Below are 21,026 nucleotides of genomic sequence, written 5' to 3'. Positions count from 1 at the left end.
GACTCTCTAGCGGCGTCAGCGGCATCCAGCGGTATCAGTCGGTCGCTGCTAGCGCTGGGGGGATGAAAGGGGGGCGGAGCTGGTTACGAGGCCGACGACAACGCCGACGACGACGCGAAACCCAGGAACGGACGCCAAAGAGCTGCGCTCTAAAAAAAAGCACCGACGATTACAACACTGCCTAATGAGAAATTTGAGCGCAGCTCTACCCATGTTTTCATTTCGCGACATATTGAGGCAAATAATTTGAGAGTTACATGTAGCAGAGTCGGCAATCGCCGGAATATCTGCGGGTAAAGCGCGTCGGCTTTTATACATGACTCGTCGAAGGTTGGCTTCCAGAAAGTACTACACTATTCGCGTCGCGTATACAATAAGATTACAAAACACTCGCAAACCGTGGCAATTGAAACGAGCGCGCGCTGACGCGGGCAGACGATCGTACGAAACCGCTTCGAGCGGTCGCCCGCACGACACCCACGTCGGGCCGCCGTCTGCCGCTCCGCGCTCGCTCTTTCATTTTTCGCCGTTGTGCTCGTCAGCTCGGTTACGGCACAGCCGACGCTCGCCGCAGCAATGGGCTGCGCTGTAAAAAGGCACATATACACACACGTGTGCGTGTGTGTGTATATGTCTGAGCGCCTTGTCCTGTCGTCTTTCTTGTGTCTGTTGTTTGCGCTAAACAAAGTATTCATGCAAGCACATGTGTTTGTGTATAAATGTGTCTTTTGTCGTCCGCGTTTGGTTCACTCTTATTACCGTTCTTATAATTTCGCAACGTGCCAAAAGTGTCACTTTTGTCAACGCGCATAAATAAGTCTCTGCGTAACTTACGCTCTTAAATTTATGCCCACGAATCATGGATAAGGTACTTTCATCAAAATAACAATTTTATGGCACGCTGAGTTCTTTGAGCACAACTGCCAAAGTTACTGCGCGGCTCTTAAAATAGGCTTCTAAAGCTTTGCAGCTCTCGTATAGGCAATTTTATACAAACGCTGTACTTCACTTATGGATTTAGAAGTCTCGGTAAAGGCCACCATAATATAGAGCAAATTTTGGCGCTCTCCTTGCCCCTTTCTATCCTTCCTTGTTTGAGCTAAGAGGCCATAAATATTTATGGTCTACTGGATTTGTGGAGTGCATATAAATTCCGAGCAAGAATCATTGTGACTTTAAACGGGATTTTTCAACTACCACTCAGTTGATTCTGACCGTCGATGAGTGTTCTAAGGGACTTGACACCGTAGGACAAGTCGACGCGATCTTTTAAGGTAATTTCAAGGTCAGCGAGGAGTAGACATGACGAACCGAAGCAGACACACACACACACACAACGCTATGTAGATGCTCGATAAGATCCGGCATAGTATACTCTTCTCAAAAATTGAAATAATGAGAGTTCCTACGTACATCAACAACTGGGTGGAGTCATACCTGCGTAATCGCAAACAATAGGTTGTAGTTCTCGGCTCCTCTGTATATATTTAGTTGTACAACACGGATGCGTCCTTGAACCTCTTTTGTTTGCCATTTGCATCGATGACCTTGTTCTGTCTCTAAATCAATGTGTATATCGATTAAGGCAGATGCGGATGAGTTTGCAATTTTCAATAATGTAATTCCATTACAGATCAGTATAGCTGATACCGTAAATTTCAACTTTTGGAAATTTTACGTGGGACATGGCATACGGTAACAAACATGGAAAAAATGTTTATTGGTGTGGAACTAATAGAATTAACAAACACGACATTGTTTAAGCACGACATTCCTGAAAAATATGGTAACCAACTACACGAGCATATGTATTTAGGTATTACAATAACATCACGAATATATTGGTAAAAACATGAGTTATATCTGTGCAAGTCCACCGCAAGAAAGTTGGGCTTCGGGAAACAAATGATAAGAGTGTTCTTCCAGCGCACTACGTCTACAAATACGAAGGCTCGAAAAAAAAAAAAGGAAAATCCTGGGCCCGCTTGCACAAACGCCAGCCTCTAAGTCTAGACTTAAATCCGAATCTTGTCTTACTGTAACCTAAAATAAGACTGCACTTTCCGGCCATCATGTTTCGCTTGCACGAACCGACAAGACTGAACTATAGTCCGGACTTGAAGACGTTAGGTACTTTTAGTACCTAGGTGGGAAATTTCGCCGTCGACAGGGAAAGAGATGGGGAATGGGCCGGAAGTTGGTTGCGGCGGCGACAGGCGTTCGCGCTGTCCAATAGTTGACCGCGATTCGATGTCAACATCCGGCCGCACTCCCGCGCTTGTCACCCCTGCAGAAGCAGCCGAACCAGCTCCAAACGTTGACGGTACGCGCGTGTTTTCAAGCATGTCTTCGCAACCGCCCGCCAAGCGACTCAAGAGCCATCACTGGAGCGAAGACGAAAAAATAGATTTGGTCCGTATCATAAGCGAGAAAACCACTGCCTTATTTAGTAAGTTCAACGTTTATGGAGTGATAAAAGTGGCGGTTGACGTAGGTTTCTTCACGCTCTCCAGGAGCCTGTATCCGCACATGCGTGCCGTCAATTGCACCCACGACGCGCGGAAAGCCAGCGACAGCGTAGAAGCAGCCTTGGACTCCCCGCACCTGTCTAGGCGACGGCCAACCGGAAAGAAAACGAGGGTGGTCACCTTTAGATTCACGCCGATGTCATGCGCGGTCTTGCACACAATGACACGCGCACATATTCAGGGAGGCACACGTATATAGTGTTAATCTCGTGCTGACCATCACACAGCTGCGCAGGACGTCGGCTTGAAAGAACAAAATGACGAACTGCTCACTTGAGCCTGGAAACGTTATTCACGGAGAGCGACACCTTCGCGGTACGTGCAATCAGTTAGCTTCGTTGCAGTCGAGTAGGTGCAAACATTCGAGACATCGTCAGCTGATGTTCTGGCAGCGCAGCTTGTTCAAATTTAAAGTTCGACGAAGCGGGAACGCGGCCACACGTTACATCACATTAGCGAGGTCAACAGAGCCTAGTTCCACCGATGATTCGACGTACTGGCGGACGCGGCCAATGCGCTCCGACGCGCCCGGCGTAACGCTCGCCCTCTACGCACGTAGGCATTTCGCAGCACTAAATTCCTAACGCGACACGCGCTCCTACGTTCCGCAAAGCACTTGCGTGCGTCGTATTTATCGTCATGACGCAGTACTAAAGCTGCCTACTAAAACACAGGCAGTGGAAAATAAATGGTTGGAGAGAGGCTTACCTGATCCAATGTCTGCTGCGACGGACGAGGGCGAGAGCAACCCGGCGTACCGTGCGGCTTGCTGTCAATTCGTGGGCGCCGATCATATCTCCGGCAGTAATCAAGAAGCAACCGGAGGCGAAAAATTTCAGCGCCAGCATCACCTGCAGCTCGGCCCCCAAAGCACCGCTCCGACACGTCGGGTGCTCGATCTCGGAGCGAAGGAACTCGGCAAGAAATGCTATGCCCTCCCGCCCGAAGCGTACGCGCCGCTGCAGCTCCTCCTCGCTGAAGGCGTCCAGAGGATTTGTCCTGTCGCGAAACACACGTTCGCGGCGCAGCAAGTGCTCGGAGAGCATCTCGAGGCGGGCCAACCGCAGGGCAGCCATGTTGGAAAATACTGAATAAGTTTTGGATAAGCCAGCTCGAAGCAGCCTAGATTCTGTTCTTTCCCGTTTGTTTTACGGCATATAAAGCGCCGAAAATAGGAACGATATAAATTTGCCCAATAAAGCTAAATATATTGATGTAAATGATGCAAAAGCTAGGTCGTCACTTTGTGAGTACAGAGGTACAGGCGACAACATTGTTTAAATCTGCTTACGGGGCGCTGCATCTGCATCGTTTGTTTCTCTAGTACGCCGGCCTCTGCGTGCGTCACATTTACGGTGTGTGTGTGTGTGTGTTTTTTTTTTCATTTTTCTTTAGGCAATGCCGATTTCTTTTTTTTTTTCACAGAAGGGACCGTGAGACAGTCTTCGCATACGGGCTCTACGGCGAGGCAGAAATATTTTTCCGTTGCTTCAGTCACTTTGAAAACGGCAAATGCTTGCTCAGTGCCCTTTCGTTACCAACTCGAGGGCACCCGACCACGCGGCCAACGCGCAGGGTGTCGCGCCTCACGGCGCCGTTGCTCGGAGACGGCCCTCGCGGCCGCGCACGTAGCGTCTCGGCCGTGTCACGGGGCTCAGCGCTCGGCTTTCATATTGACTGGATTTACCCTTGAAATTAAAGGCTGCTAAGCAGAAATTTTTGCCTACCGTTCTTCCACCAATGCTAAGAAATACCGGTAAAAAATTTTGGAGAACTAGCAATTCCTCATCTAATGAACACATCGCCTTGGACCACCCTTCGAGTTCCCGTCTTCCACCCGAGCAATGTGCTACTCTCTTGAACGATACCTTTGTTAAAAACATTTTGCCACGTGTGAAAGTGTTCTACCTGCCACACGTGAATACGACTATACACAAATGCCTCCCATTATCGTTGAAACGTCTCATGTCCAAAAACTAATTAATTGTCTCGATATTAACTCTTCTCGCGGCGATCACTAAGTTAACACAAAATTCCTAAATGTACTAATGCTGTTAGTTCACTTATTCTTACAAAGCTTTTTCAGCAGTCCCTAGATACGTCCACTCCATCAAAAGAATGGAAGATCGGGAAGGTAACGCCCTTACATAAGTCAGGCAACAAAAATTCACCAAATATCTACCGTCCCATTTCATTCACTAGTGCGTGTTGTAAACTACTTGAACATATAATTTTTTTCTGACCTTGTTCAACTACTGGAGTATAGTTCATTTTTCACCCCAGCCAGACACGGCTTTCGCAAAGCTTTCTCATGTGAAACACAACTGGCTTCATTCACTCACGAGCTGCATCAAATTTTGGATCGTTCTTGTTTTGCCGACTGTATTTGCTTGCATTGCTCTAACGTGTATGACAAGCATTGCCACAGACTTTTCCTGTCACAACTAAATAAACTAAATCCAAACCATCTCACGTGATTAAGCTCTTCATAACAAACCGCACTCAGTTTGTTACAGTTAACGGTTTCAATTCTTCCTTCAGCCATGCACATTCTCGGGTACCCCCCTCTCCCCGTCTGTATTGGCGATCTTCCTGGCACGCTTAGCGTGCACCTGTTCGCTGATGACTGCCCCTTTTCGCGAAATAACCAATGAAACCAACGTTAGCAGCTTGAAACTCGAGCTTGACGCAATATCTTACTCGTGTTACTCGTGGTTAATGGAACTAAAAATTAACAAATGTGAAGTGCTACATGTATCCCGTGTTTTTCGCCAACATGCCCCTTTCCCCTTAAACAGCGTTCCTTTAGAAACAGTTGACTCTTACAAGCACTTAGGTGTCCATGTAACTACAAACCTGTCATGGTCAATTCACAACGAATAAATTATTAACAACGCTAACCGTATGTTAGGCTGCTTGCGCCGTAACTTCGCTAGCTCACCTTCTAACCTAAAACACCTACTCTATAAAACTGTATTGCGTCCTAAATGAGAATAAGCTACTTCTGTACGGGATCCTCGCCAAGATAGCCTGAAAACGGATTTAGAACTTGTTCAAAATAACTCGGTTCTATTTATCATTTCTAATTATAATAGAACTGCGAGCATTTCTTCCATGATACATAAGCTTAGTTTTCCTTTCCTGTCTGTTCGACGTAGAATTGCACGTCTAGCGCTCTTTCATACGATTTATCATCATCCTACACAGCGCACGCAATTCTTTACAAGACCCCGTTATGTATCAAAGCGTGTTGATCATTGTCATAAAGTTGGGAGTCCTAAAGTATACATGCCATACAAGCGTTTTTCCCAGTCTTTTTGCCCACGCAGATGTACAGATCGGAACCGCCTTCCTGCTGATATTGTAAATACTACTGATAACAGCGTTTTTCGTGAAACTTCACCTAACGTTGGTATAAACAGCAACTTCTTTTTTTTGACACAGCAACTTATATTCTATAGAAAGAATCACTTTGTATTCTAGCATTGTGTCTTATTCATATTATATCTGCGTTGTGTTTACTTTCTACGTTCCACATTTTTTTTTGTGCCACTCTCCTCTATAATGCCTCTCGCCCTGAAGGTATGATGAATAAAAATAAATTAAATATTAAATTGTAAGTATCTGGAATTAGGTGCGATTTTAAAGATCTTCAAAAGTGAAGGTCATTAAAATTTGACTGCATTCAAAGTCACCATTTAAACAACTGCCCGAAAAGTACTAATAAATAAGATAACGAATAATTTTGTTAATTAGTCCTATTAAGAGTAACTTAAGCAGCGGCAATGTATTTTCTCTTCGCCGTATAGCTCGCATGCGAAGACGACAGGTCTCTCACGGTCATAGCTCTTCTTTCTAGAGTTCAGCTATTTTTTCATGGCTTTTTCTAGAATTTAGCTCTTTTTTTTTTCAGAGCTCTTTTCTAGAATCTCTGCTGCCGCAGTTGCCAAGTGCTTGTTCACCGGCCCGCTTTGTGCCCAGTTTTGCATTGAACTCGACCATGACTAGGGTACACTGACTTTGAACTTTTCGCATCGCTAATGCAACACCTTCATAAAACTGATCTACTTCGTCATCATCGTGACTGAATGTTGGAGCGTAGGCCTGTACTACCTTTAATCTATACCTCCTGTTAGCTTTATTACGAGTAGTGCTACCCACTCATTAATGCTGTAGAATTCGTCAATGTTGCCCGCCATGTCCTTATCGATTAGGAATCCTAGCCCGTATTCCTTCTTGTCTGGGAGTCCTTTACAGCAGAGGACGTGGCCGCTGTTCAGCACTAGATAAGGCTTTCCAGTTCTTTTAGCCTCACTGAGGTCAATGATATCCCAAATAATGCCTGACAGTTCCTCAAAGAATCCTGCTAGAGTAGCTGTAGACACGTAAGGCGTGCACATAAAGCACGCACAAAATGTTTTCGAGCGCCTCCAGTGTCACACCAACTGCTCCGCTGTAAAAAACAGGCCCCCAATATTTGCGCTTGCGCATTTCTCCCACCCTAGAAATTGTTGCAGTTCAAGGTTTTAATTCTTCTTTCAGGGATGTACAACCCTAAGGTACACGAATGACGCCAAAAGAAGTCGGACGATGTAGATTGACGATACACGGTCACTTGCATTCGCACACATATTTTGTGTCTGGCGGGAGGCGAGTGAAGGTGGGTTAGAACGCTAGCGCGACTCTCGGTGTGGTGCCTGTACGACGCCCGTCAAGCGCCAAATTGTTCGCTGATAAGAACCACACACCACCATTCACTCGAGCACGACAGACATTGGTAAAGTGGATTTGCACCACTGAAATTTGACACCTTAAGGCACTTAAATGCGACAGCTTCGGATGAAGACTACGTCGGGGCAGGTTCGGCGGACACGCCTTCTGGCGGCATCTTTTTTATTTTAATTTTTATTTTATTGTACCCTCAAGATCAAACTATTACAGAGGTAAGTGGGTGAAAACATACACAAGTAAATAGCAAAGCAGCATAAGATTGTTAGTTATTGGAGCAAAATTGATTATTTATTTGTATCCGGGAGTGATGATGTCTGATAAGGCCGAACGAAACTTTGAGTTGTCCTTGATTACGACAACTGCGCCGGCAAGGTGGTTCACTTCCTGAGAATTCCTAGGAATAAATTATTCGTTACAGGCGGCACTGAATGAATGCGGCACTGAATGATTCCAACCTCATGGCTGTGATCGATGCGAGAGGAAATGTAAGTAGGAGATGACTTAACATTATCGCGCAGGTAGGAATTGTGGAAATATTGTTTATGAAATAAAGCAAGGAGAAAGCACTTACGCCGGGCTGAGAGAGGAGCAAGTAGCAGTGTGGGCGCGCATGCTATGGTTGGTAGGTAGCTGGGCAACTTCGTAAATGTCTAAGCGGCGCACTCGAAACGAAGGAAGACACGACAGGAGAGCTTGTGCGGGCCTTTCTTCGTCTTCAATGCGCTTTTATTACTTAAGCTACGTAGTGTCAGGCAGATGAAGTGCCCAGCGTAAAGTACATTGCCTGAATGGGCCTAGGCAAATCAACACAATCTTCAAGTTACTATGACATAAAGAAAATTTGCACGCGACTGCAAATTTCCCGAACGTTATAAATATAGATGGAGAAGTAAGCAAATATAAAGATACAAAAAGGCACCTAAAAGCACATAAACGCTTGGGTGACATTTTAGCAGATGTTCTTGAGAAATTAAGCCTTCTTTAAAGGTGAGTGCAAAGTGTTGTACACGTCCAGCTAAGAGACCGGTTCGGCAGCTAGCTGCAGAGGCGCTACTTCCTTTTTGTTTCATATTACGGCTCTCGTTTACTCTGTCATTAGCTTTTAAGCCGCGACACAAGACTGGCTGCAGGGAAACTTGCGGTGCAGAAGAAAGCGCGCCCCTGCAAAGCACGCAGCAAACAGCGCTCCTGCGCAGCTGTGCGGACACGTCCCGCGGGGGCCGCTGACAGGAAAGGCGCGTCACAAAGGGGGCCGCCGGAGAAGGTGCTGCTAGCACGCAGACGGGAAATCCGCAGAAGGGGCACCTGGCACAAGTACAGGTGTTAAACAATGAGTGCTAAGTTGTGCTGGTTGGTGCACGCTGTAGCTGAACAGCGCATAGGACAAGACGTAGAGAATTCTATCCGCTCATTCGGTTTTCTCCTATGCGCTATTTCTATATCTAGTTAAAAGAATTCCCGACTCTCAGGTGTTGTACAAATTAAAAAATACCGTAATCTTCAACATTGCAAGCGCTGACGCGGGTTGATCGAGACGATGAAGAGCCTCAAACATCGCAACTACCGCCATGGGGGATAAACAAAGAGTCGGGGGGGTTCGAGCAATCTTAACAGGGAAAGTGAAAAAACTACTACATACAGCAATGAACAGGAAGGCAGTAGAAAACAGAAAAGGTTTTGACCAATCGAGAAAAGATACAAGATGATAAGAGCATTGCTTTAACAAAAAGAGGCGACATGTTTAGCGATTCAGGTCAGATGAAAATTTGAGGAAGAGTAATTGTGACAGCGTTAAGCACATGACCATTTCGCCTGAAACCTACAAGTCAATGCCGAAAAGGTGAATCGAAAGTATCGTATTGCATACAGTAATCGCGGTAGTAGAGAGTTTTAGAATAGGGGCCCCAAACGTTTTGGGGCCCCAAAGAAATAGCGTCGAAGCCACTGCGCAAGCGCGAGACTCAAACTGCGTTTGGGTTTTGCGTTGAGAACGCTATTTCACCGATTTAGCGGGAGCCCAAATAGCGGTCCCAAAAGCATTGCGTCAACAAACATGGCGGCACCCATCGAAGCGACGGCTCTAACCTAGCACCAAACTGGGTTTGATTCGCGGTAACGCGTGAAGTTCGCAAGCTAGGAGAAGTGAGTGCGGTTATCGCTTTCTCTCAACTAGCGTATGCTATGAAGATTAGTTCATTAGACGCCGCTGATTCCGAATTCGAGTGCGGATTTTATGGCTCGTAGGCCTAACACGGCTAAGCTTGGCTGGTGAAGGCACGTAAAGTTGGGTTTGTTGCTCAAAACTAAGCGCAACTAATTGTTTGCTGCCTGAAGAATAACCTCTAAATTGTAATTAAACGCGAATACACGCAAGTCAAAATTACTATTCCTATCATAAAATGGTATATGTTATTTAATTATTTCTAATAGCTTCTCTTAGACGTCGTAGTGGTGCTGTTAGCGCAAGACGCTATCCGCAAACGCAAAGCCCTATTCTAAAGCCCTTCACTCCTGCGTGCCCCAACGCTAACACCCGCAAAGCTCTTTGGGGCCCCAAAATATTGGGTCCCCTATTGTAAAACTCTCTAGTATCTTGTACCTGTATCTCAAAAACTCGCAGCCCGATTATCTTGTATCGTATCATGCTAGAATTGCAAAGTATCTTTGAACTGTCCTGTGTGTAACTGAGCCGTTTATCGCATATCTTTAGTCCGAGTTAGACTAGTGCAATGCCTTTGATGTACACGTGCCCGTTCACATTGTTCTGTGTGTGTGCGAGTGACGAGACGATATGTATGTACAATCCTTACCTGCCATTAAACAGCTGTAAATCGTTGTCTTCCTTTCTTGTGTTGTTTTATCGCACTTGTTCAGCAATGCAAAACCAACTAGCCCAACAAATATTTCGTCCATAAGCGGCATCAAATCAAACGTATCACTCCCGTCTCCATTTTGAATTCGTTGAATATTTTCGCACAAACACGACAAAACAAAAGTAACGGCTCAGTGCAGTACGAATACATACAAGCGGTCCTTCTTTCCACAAACGACAGCCGACTGCAACAAGTTACCTTACGATGTGGCCACCTTATCATCACCCGATGCATCTTTATCTGCATTAAGTTCTGGCCAATGAGTTTCGTGTGCTTGATTTTATTTTTGAATTGTGTGCTTTTGATGCTTCAAGGGACATTAAAGGCAAACCTTAAGTCAAGCTAAAGTGGTAGAATAGTGCTCGAGAATCTCTAAGGTGTCGATATTATCACGAACAGAGCCTTAATAATCGAGAAATTGAGGTAAATGCAGGACATGATTAGTGACGCCCACGGGACATTCAACTACTTCCTCGATGACGAAAACACTCCTCAGTTAGATTTTGTTACTAGCACTCAACCACTCGTTGCGAAAAACATCCTTGTTTGGTATTCTAAGAGTAAATAAAATGCTACTTGCCTAGTTCTATTTCATCTTTAGAAAGAACTCATTGAAGTTATCCTTGACAACGACGTGGGCGAAAGGTTTCGTTTTCGCTCGACTCTGCACCGCTCACGCTATCTCGTTTCAGTGGTTTCGTTATCGCGTAGTGCTGCGCTGGTTTTGCTGGCTCGCGAAACTCGCACAAACTGCAAGAGACAGAGAGTTCAACTTCCATGTGATGTCGCGGAACGCCCGAATGGTCTACGCCACTTGACCATAAGCAGCTACAGCGGTGAATCAAGATCAGCTTAAACAAGCTGTAAAATATAGCATGAAAAAACAAAAGGAACATCAATAGCCAGATTTCATTTAGAAATGCCATTGCTAATATGCAATAATCGAGATAACGTATACATTTCACGAAGCTCGCGATAATTTCAAGCGAACATACTGTCACGTTGTAGTGACGGTGAACAACACAGTAGCAAAACTGTGAATTACGAAACTAACTTTTTGTTGGGCAACCCCATAAAGTTTCTCACTAGATTACCTAGAGGGAAATCTTGCGCTGCTGCGCTGTGGTAAGCATGGGAATGCCGGTATACTGAGACTTCGGTTTGGCATTGTTCTTGGGGAGCCAGGACACCTTGAAGACGCGACTGCCAAGCACCGTTGCGTCTGTCACAATGACTAATTTTCAACTAAACAGCACATAAAAAGCTGTTCTAGCCTTAATGTTAGACAGGAACAAGTTTTGTTTAAATATAACTTATCATTGCATGTACAATCATATGAAACGTAAAAGTTACCAGCGTGCCTCTTAAGTTGGAGGACAGACGACAAGATTCCCGCTCGCTTTGGAAGAGTTTGTCATCTGTTCTTGCTTTTCATCTTTTGGTTATGCATTGTAGGTGAGGAAACTTCACTGGAGAATGTAATATGCACGAATGAAAACTTTTCATGGAGATTTCACTTTAAGAGGAAGCTTTAGCTCGGGTGCTCCTATCTAAATACATGTAAAAGGAGAATTCGTTTTTTTTTTTTGGCAACCACTGCACAACATCTGACGAGGTTTATTGCATTTAAAAGAAAGACTTAAAATGTAATGACTGTTGGTTTGAAAATTTTCAGTTATGTCGTCAAATTTTTATTAAAAATGGCGCAACCTGCACGAGAACCTCGGCAGCGACCACTACATACTGGCGGTCACGATCCCCATCAGGGCGGCACCACCGAGAGAATTTGAGGTCACCGACTGGGACGCCTTCCGCAAAATAAGGAAGGAAGACACAAACGAATACGCTGATCTAGACAGTCTTTTTAGAAGGCTCAAAGAGGACGTTAACACCGCGACGAGGGTTGTCCAAACTGAACTGAACGTGGAAAGGATGGACGCGAGATTGGCACACCTATTAGAGGCAAAGAATTCCATCACGGCCAGGTGGAAAACGCAAAGACTGAATCGCAGACTACGAAAGAAAGTAGCGGCACTAAACCGGGAAATCGAAGCGCACACGATCGAGCTTTCCAAGCAACAGTGGAACGAGGTGTGCGCGTCGGTAGACGGACAAATGAGAACCGGGCGCAAATGGAACCTCCTAAAGCAACTGTTAGACGAAAGGCAATCCAAAGGCAATCAGAGATTGGCTATCGATAGGATTTTACAAAAGCAAAAGGAGCAGGGCAAAACGGAAAGCGAGTTCCTAAAGGAGCTGGCGGAGACGTATCTCCCACTGGGCCCGTCAGGCGACGGCGACTACCCACAATACGCCGGGGCAGAGGTCGAAGAACTTGACGCGCCCTTCACGGAATCGGAAATTTGGGATGCCTTACAAGGCCTCAACGGACGCTCCGCTACGGGCCCGGACGGGGTCTCGAACAAACTGTTGAGGAACCTAGACGGAAAGTCGGTCGAGAAGCTCACTCAAGAAATAAACAGAGTGTGGGAAACGGGACAAGTACCAGAGGTCTGGAAAGAGGCCTCGGTCATACTTATACCGAAACCCGGTAAACCACTTGCGGCGGAGAACATGCGGCCAATATCGCTCACCTCGTGCGTAGGCAAGATGGCCGAACATGCCATACATAACCGAGTATCCCGGTTCATAGAGAGAGAGGGCCTCTTCCCACATAACATGGTGGGCTTCAGACCGGGCCTCTCCACACAGGACGTAATGTTACTACTCAAGAAGCATATAATTGACGACATGACCAGAGACACCAGGGACATACTGGCCCTGGACCTAACGAAGGCGTTCGACACGGTCAAACACAGATTTCTAATGGAAACGATCTCGATTATGGGGCTCGGCCGGAAATTCCACTCTTACATAGGCTCCTTCCTCAGAGACAGGAAAGCCACGATCAAAATAGGACAGACCACTTCCGATTGGTACACGCTGGGCGCGAGGGGCACCCCACAAGGGGCAGTGCTCTCCCCACTATTATTCAATCTGGCAATGAAAGGGCTCTCTGACCGGCTGACGAGAGTGACCAACGTCAATCACGCCCTGTACGCAGACGACATTACGGTGTGGTGCCCGGGAGGGTCTGACGCAGAAGTCGAGCAGGCTCTTCAAGAGGCGCTGGACACAACGGAAGAGTACCTGAAGGAAACGGGACTCCGTCTGTCACCCAGCAAATCGGAACTGTTGCTGTACAGGCCCTCAAAACAAGGCATGAGGAATTTGACGCCGATCGATCAAATACCGATCAAATTACATACGAATGCCGGCCAGCCGATTCCCAGAGTGGACACTATAAGAATCCTGGGGCTGCTAATTGAGGCGAAAGGTGGTAACACACAAACTGTCATGAAACTCACGTCCAAAACGGAGAACATGCTCCGGCTGATCCTCAGGGTGACGAACCGCAGAGGAGGGCTCAGCGAGAGCAATCTCATCAGACTTTACCACGCCTTCCTCATGAGTCACGTAAATTACGTAGCCTCGGCGCTAAAATGGACCAAGAGAGACGCGGCCAAAATAGAGACACTGATGCGCAAGAGCGTCAAAAGGGTGCTAGGTCTTCCGATCACTACAAGCACGGAGCAGCTCGATCGGTTAGGAGTCCACAATTCACTATCAGAAATCATCGAAGCGCAGACCAAGGCACAGGTCGTGCGGCTGTCGACCACCAGGGCCGGCAGGCGCATCCTAGAAGAAGCAGGGATAAATGCCGAGGCAGGGTGCAACGCACACAAGATTGCGCTCAGCGCGGCGGTAAGGGGCACTTTCAAGGTAGAACCGCTTCCGAGAAACGTCCAGCCGCAATTCAACGAGGGGCGCCGAAAGGCGAGGGCCCGAGCACTGCTGAAATCGACCGCCAACTGCCGGGGCCTGGCGGCATTTGTAGACGCGGCCCAGTATGGGCGCAGCGACCGGTACGCGGCCGTCTCGGTACGCTGGGATGGCACGATAATTAACGCAGCATCGGTCAAGGGGGTAACGTCCGAAGTGGCCGAACAGGTAGCAATAGCCATGGCAATGAGAGACCCCGAACGTCCTTACGTCTACACAGATTCGCGATCGGCGGCAAGAGCATTCGCCTCGGGCTCGATATCCCGGGAAGCGGCGGCCGTCCTCGGCAGCGAGGGAGCCGCGGGTCAGCACATCGTCAAATGGTTTCCGGCCCACATGGGGGCCGACGTGCACCCCGAATTTCCCAACGCCAACGAGCTGGCGCACGGACGCGCGCGAGGACTCACGCACCGCGGCGATCGTGGCGAGCGAGGTGGCGGGGAGGGAGGGGAGCACCGAGACCCGCTGCTCACCTTTAACGAAATAACAACACACTATCAGCTGTCGAGGAGGACCTTCCCACTCCCCCACGCTAAACTCACTAGACCACAGTCATCGATATTCAGAATGCTTCAGACAGGGTCGTTCCCCTCGAGAGGCAGACTGAGCCGTTATTCACCAGAAGTAGAGCCGCAATGTCCGGATTGTGGCGAATCTTACTGCTCGCTAGCGCACATGCTCTGGCAATGCTCCGCGTTAAGCGGCACCGTGTTCACTAAAGAAGAAGACTGGGTGGACGCCCTGCAAAGCGACGACCACCAGACCCAGCTCCGGGCCGTCCAGAGGGCTCACGAAAGGGCGGAGGCTCACGGGCTTCCCGTCCCAACGTGGGTGCGGCCCGCGACCCCTGCCGCCCACTAAAGCAAGAGTGGGTAGGGAGGGGTTCCTCAGAACACATTAAAGTTATTTCCTCCTCCTTGAGTTTGCAACTCTAACTCAAGAACAAAAATGAAAATACAATTCTGTGAATTGCTTCTAATAGCACATTTAAAGCGGACAAAATTGGCATGTCACACATGAATATGAAAAAAAATTTAGTAATATGGAAATATCGCTTTCGCAAAACCCTTGTAACCAATGTAACAAATTCACGTAAGATGTAAAATGACGTATCGAATTTGTCCGCTTCGAATGATCTAATGGATACCGTTTACAGAATCGCGATATCTGTTCTTGATGCAGAGCTATGAATTTGTAAATTTCGTGCTTCTATTTTTTTCAAACGGCCGAATATTTGAAAATCTTTTTAATAAAATTCAAGCCCTAAATCGAAATTCCGCTACCAACAGTCACTCGAATTTAACTTTCTCTCTCAATCGCAACAAATTTCATTAAGACCGGTCCACGGGTTGTCTCAGGAAAACGTTTTTGCGTTTTACACGTATTTGAATAGGCCGCGTCGGAGTTGGGCCCGAGCTGAAGCTTCCTCTTAAGGAGGCGCGTAGCCATATCTACGCTTTGGACGAAGCCTCTTGCCACCCAACACAAGCGCCGCAGACCAACGTTCCCATGACGGCCCTTAAGAAACTCGCGAAGACGGTGGCGCCAGTCTTGCCTCTAGCTGGTATCGCGAGAAACGGGCGAACCGGTGACCAGAAAAACCGGCGACACTCGAAGCTCGGCAGGAGCGAGCGCAGTCCGCGATTGCCAGCGGAGTCTGCGGATCGTCGGCTGTCTGCTCGACGAACCCGTAAGCGGTGCTGCTCGGGCGAGTTGTGGAGTGCACGCCAGCATTGCCGCTGCGCACAGAATTCGACTGTACGGGGTGCGGCGACAACCTAGACAGCGGGTATAATCCTCGATAACGTTCGAAAAACGATAAATAAAGTTCAGGATAAACCGGTGCGCTAGTTAGTCGTGCATATATTTTCGACACAGCACGGAATTGACAGGGACCGAGACCACAGAGCGCTGACTGCAAGTTGTTTACTGCCACAACGCGCCTGTAAGTATTCGATTTGACGCATACGCACGCGCACAAAAAGCAATACCGCCAAGGCGATACGTGCACCCCTTCCTCGATAGCGGTGAAAGATCCCGTGCGAATGAAAGCCACGTGACACACAAAACAAAAAGAACAAGCAACACTGCACTACGAATGTACATTGTCCACCGAATCACACGTGAACGGCCAGCCTTGAAAGAGACGTTATTGCGTCACTGTGCCTAAGAGGCGCTCCTCATCACTTATGAACGCCAGGCGTGCTGCTGCAATTCTCTTTAAGCTTTGATAACTCGCATGCTTCGACTATTTCTTTCGTGTCATCCTGGCGCAGCTGCGCAGAATCATCGCCTGATCAAAAAAAAAAAGAAGAAGAAATGAAAGAAATTCAGGCCACGTACATCGTTTGAAGCCTCGGCAATGTATATCTGTCGGTATCTAGAAGCAGCAGTGGCATCATTGCACTGCTCCCAGAGCCCTTTGTTGTAACATTTGCCAATGCGGCTGACCTGTACACTGAGCCACAGGGCAAGGTCGGACCACGTGCGCAGAACACACCGGCCTCTGATGGTGCATTCTGACTGCCGGAAGAGTTGACCTTCTCGCAGAGTTTAGGCAACCTGCCCGTTTTCCTCTTTCTCGAGGTTGTGACGCATAGCTTGCAGAAATCACTGATACCTTCTTCGCGCGAGCCGAGTCAACTACGTTTGTTTCGGTGCTTGCTTATTTACATCTCTGATCATGCCTTCAGCTACGAAAAGCAAACGCATGCCGGGGTAGCGCGAACCCTTCAGTCGATACACCTGGGAAAGCGGGTTCAAGGCGGTGCACTTGGCGAGGGCGTTTCCGAAGGATGACCGGACGACTTCTCGTTCGAGCAACTTAGAGTGCGCCGATTCGAACGGCAGCACGGGTTTCTTGCCCCTTGGCTTTTAGGTCCAACAGACACGACGTACAGGAAAGCGGAAACATAGCTCCAGATATCTTATCAAGTTGTTAGCAGGGGCTTCGTGGCTCAGTGTTAAGGGTAGAAGGCACTCAGAAAAAACAAACCTGGTGTCGGAAATGTACAAGTTCGTAAGACCCACTCAGCATGTACGTAAGCGCGTTCTCTAACACTATTAGGCCTCTGCGCAACGCACGTCTACTTCTCGTTCTTTTATTTTCGTTCTTTAGTTCTTACGTCAGTGTAATACCAAGCGCAACACAATCGTGAGAGTGACGTTACTTTGATTCTCCCGATATCTTTCACCGCTAACGAGGGATGGCTTCACGTAATTTACTGCCTTTGCTGCTTTCTTCTGCGCACGCTCATGCGTGGAATTGTATATTTACAAGTGCTTTACGTGGCAATAAACCACTTGCAATCAGCGCTTTGCGGTGTCTACTCTGTCGGTCGCTGTGCATTTATTGTGCGCAGTGTTGAACTAATTAAGGAAAGGCGCGTCTTGCACTGAGTCATAACCTCTAACCTTTCTTAGCGAGTGAAATGCGGTCACCGAATAAAGACCAAGAGCTACGCGTGTCAATGTAGGCGTGTCAATATCAAAATTGTTAGTGTGGTAATTGTTAAGAACCGAACGCCATGTTAGAGCGCAGACACTGTTTGCTAGAATTCAGACGGCATGCGCGTCTTCTTGGGTGAGGCAGCTTATTTTGCTTAAGAGCACCAGTCATTGCAAATTATGCGCGTTTCTTTGCATCTCTGGCTAAAATTTTACACTTAGCTGATATCTACATAAGTTGTGTATGCTAAATATCTGGCACTTTCGAAAGAGATCAGCGCTCGGCTGCATTGTTAGTGTGACAAACATACTTTTAATCAATTGAATTCGTTGCAAATTAGAACGTTTGCTGTTTGCCGTACAAGTTGATAATTTAAAGGCGAGTAGAACAGTGAATTGTGCAAAACTATTTTTATTCCTGCAGTGGGCTGATTTGCGATAAGAGGTACTCTGCCCATGATTCAAGCTAGCTTTTTTTACTAAATGGTTTATATAGTTCTCTCAGGAGACATCAGGCGAAATATAACTCCAAGACACTTAAAACCATCAAAAATTGTAGTATTACGACAGTTGACCCCTACTGCTTCGTTAGGAGGGGCGAATTTATTTTATTTTGATTTTTATCCCGGGATCGAATCCCGGCCACGACGTTGGCTTTTCGACGGGGGCGAAGCAGCCGTGCACTCAGATTTAGGTGCACGTGACAGAACCCCAAGCGGCCGTCCGTATCCCGGACTACGGCGTGCCTCATAATGGCATCGTGGTTCTGGCGCGCGAAACCCCATATTTGTTGCTTTCATTTTTGTTGGACTCCGACCAAAGCTGAAGTGATTGTAGTGTTTCATTAGACAGCCATAATAACTCCACAACACTTGTTCCGGAAACATATATGCTGCTATGTTCTGCATAGATGATAAAGATTCTTTGGAATTACGCTATACAATATCGCTAAGGTATGAGATGAATAATAGATGCTCTAAACCGTTCCCTCGAAGCACCCCACAAGAAATAGGTTTAACATTAAAAATAAAGTTCACTGTATGAACAATTTGTTTTCGATTTGTTAGGCAAGATCTTAATAGTTCTGTAGTCTGACCATGAATGTGAAACAATTTATTTTTGTCAAGCAAGATATCATAGTTTACCAGGCCAAAGGCCTTTGCAAAAGCAACGAAAATACCAGTTACAAAACACTCATTTTCAAATTGCTCAAGACTGGTATTTTTGTTCCAGTAACGCTAAGTGTTGACTTGTTTTCGGTAAATCTGTCCTAAAGGGGACGGAAGTATTTTTTGCTTATCAATAAAATTGACAAACCGAGTGTGCAAATTTTTTTCACGGACCTTCGACAAAATTGGCAGAATGCAGTACCATTCCTTTACCGTTTCGATATTCTATATTAAAGGTAACACAGATTCGTGCTAGTTTCATTTGTTTTCTAGGAAAATTCTAGTTATTATAAAACGGTTAAAATATCCGTGAGAGATGGAACAATTATATCAGCTACATATTTCAAAGTCCGTACATATCATCGCTAAATTTTGTTTCCGAATTCCGGATAACACATGCAATTTCTCACGGAGTCGTAAGGCCTAGAGACGTAGGGCATTCAACATCATCGCCAACGTAACGAATTGCGTCAGGCACTTGCGGATGAGATACTAGTATAAGAGTTGTTAAATTCCTCAGCTAATTCAATCCGAGATAGCCCTTGACCATCGATCGGCAAGTTTAGTGGTCTGGTGCAAAAATTATCGCGATGTTGTAACCTGTTACACCGGGTCCCCTGTGTGTGATTACACACACAAGCACGTACGTAAACTGTGTGCAACAATATCGTCTTTACTGGTGAAAAGGTCGTTCCTTGAAATTGGGGAGGCGACCTGCTATGACCAGCGGTCCCTGGCCCCGGCTTGTGAGACAGACCGCCTTCTCATGTATTCACTCTGAACCTGGGCGTAGCGACAGCAACGTCCCCCGTCTACGTGTTCGTCCTCGTTGATGAATACCGGGAATTGTGCTGCGTCTGGTGGCGACAGCACTCGACCAGCATTAGCATACACCACGCGCCAGCTCATGAGGCCAGGAAGACCCACAATGGCGACTTAATTGATGTACGGGCACAATCGCGAGGTACTGCCTTCGGCATGAGAACTGTACTGCTGATCGTTGCTTTTGTCATCTAAAACATTACAGCCATAATATAGCAGCACGACTTTTCTGAGCCAATAGTGGAAATCATTGGCGAACCTCATGAAGAAGCGAGAAAGGCTGTAGTCATGGTAACCGAGCGGCTCATACACAGAGTGCGGTCGCGGGGCGCCTGTGCATAGGCCGAACAGGCAGCGCACTATATTTCCGGCGCACCTACCTCTAGGTCCTTACACATCCTTCGGCCGTGCGGTCTGGGGTCGACGAAGGCGTGCGGAGGGAGCGAGCGCACGAGGAGCTCCGCCGACTCGGCCAGCCGTCGGATCTGGGCCTCGACGAGCACAGGCGTGGGCGGCGTCACTGGGCGCACGCCCGCATCCGAGGAATCCCCGCCGGAACCCAGCATCCCCTGCGTGGACACGGCTGGCGTTATGCAACTTCTCCTGTGGCACTGAGCACGGTCGAGCGGTGCACGTGACCATGACACGATGCGCTATCGGACGACGTCCGCCTCGAGAACTTTTCCAATAATGTCGTCACGATAACCCTGTGTTTCTCTCTGTTCTTCGTCGCTCGCTTCAGCTGCCCCTGTGCTTGTTTGTCGGCGTAATTTCAGGCTCTCTAGCTTTTGTGCGGTGATTACGTTTGCGCGTGCGCCTCGACAGCTGCACCGTACGCATTCTTTGACTGCTCCTAGCCCTCGCTTAATGAAATGGATCCACCAATGCCAAACAGCATCCCCGAATGCACAAAGAAGAGAAAGTTGCGCAGGAAGTGAAAAAAGCAAAATAAATAAATTCAAGTCGCTCGACTGACCATGGTGAAGAAGGCAAGAGAATTAGCAGAGACTGCTGTGTGCAGAAAGAAGCAAAGGTTGCAACTTTTCTTTCGTAGTCGCCATTATTTTTCCACCTCGACCGTCTCGTGTTTGCCGCGCCGTTCTACCGCGAGAAATGGGAACGTAAAGCATAAAGAAGAACATGCAATGGCTAGAGGAACCTCGGAACCCAGGAAATAAAGAATACGGATAGAATCGAACAACACGCTACACATCGGGGAAGGAAGGAAAATGAAAAGTGCAGTAGTAGCAAAAACAAATAATAAGTAAGGGAAGAAAGAAAGACGGCTTACATTAAACTTGCGAAACAAAGAAGCATAGAAGCTTCTAAAGCAGCGGAGGTCCCCAATCAAGGGGATTGAAGAGAAAGGGCCACAAACAAAAGAAAGACAGCAGCGCGTCCAAAAGCAGGCGAGGTGCAGCAAAGCGTTCTGAAACACAAGGAAGAATGCAGATGGAAATTAAAAAACGGCGGACGCGCGCATAATCCAAATAGCGTGCCGTCAAAATTACACGCCGGTCGGGGGTGAAACAAAGAAGGCAGAATAAATACTCGCCAGCGAAGGCTGTTGGAATGAAGCGCAAAAGTTATGCAAGAAAGATGAGCGGAGGTCG

The 21,026-nt window shown here is 47.2% G+C and overlaps 1 protein-coding gene across 1 annotated transcript in view; it reads right to left on the bottom strand.

Moving 5' to 3' along the window:
• nab (NGFI-A-binding protein homolog) overlaps positions 1 to 21,026 on the bottom strand; it is a 526,490-nt gene that overhangs the window by 230,118 nt on the left and 275,346 nt on the right. The window contains exon 6 of the mRNA XM_075693896.1: positions 19,794 to 19,982. Within this exon, the coding sequence (XP_075550011.1) occupies positions 19,794 to 19,982 (189 nt within the window). The remainder of the gene's footprint in view (positions 1 to 19,793; positions 19,983 to 21,026) is intronic.

This window comes from Dermacentor variabilis, chromosome 5, assembly GCF_050947875.1.
Source record: "Dermacentor variabilis isolate Ectoservices chromosome 5, ASM5094787v1, whole genome shotgun sequence".
Lineage (NCBI taxonomy): Eukaryota > Metazoa > Arthropoda > Arachnida > Ixodida > Ixodidae > Dermacentor > Dermacentor variabilis.
This window is presented reverse-complemented; position numbering and strand designations above follow the sequence as displayed.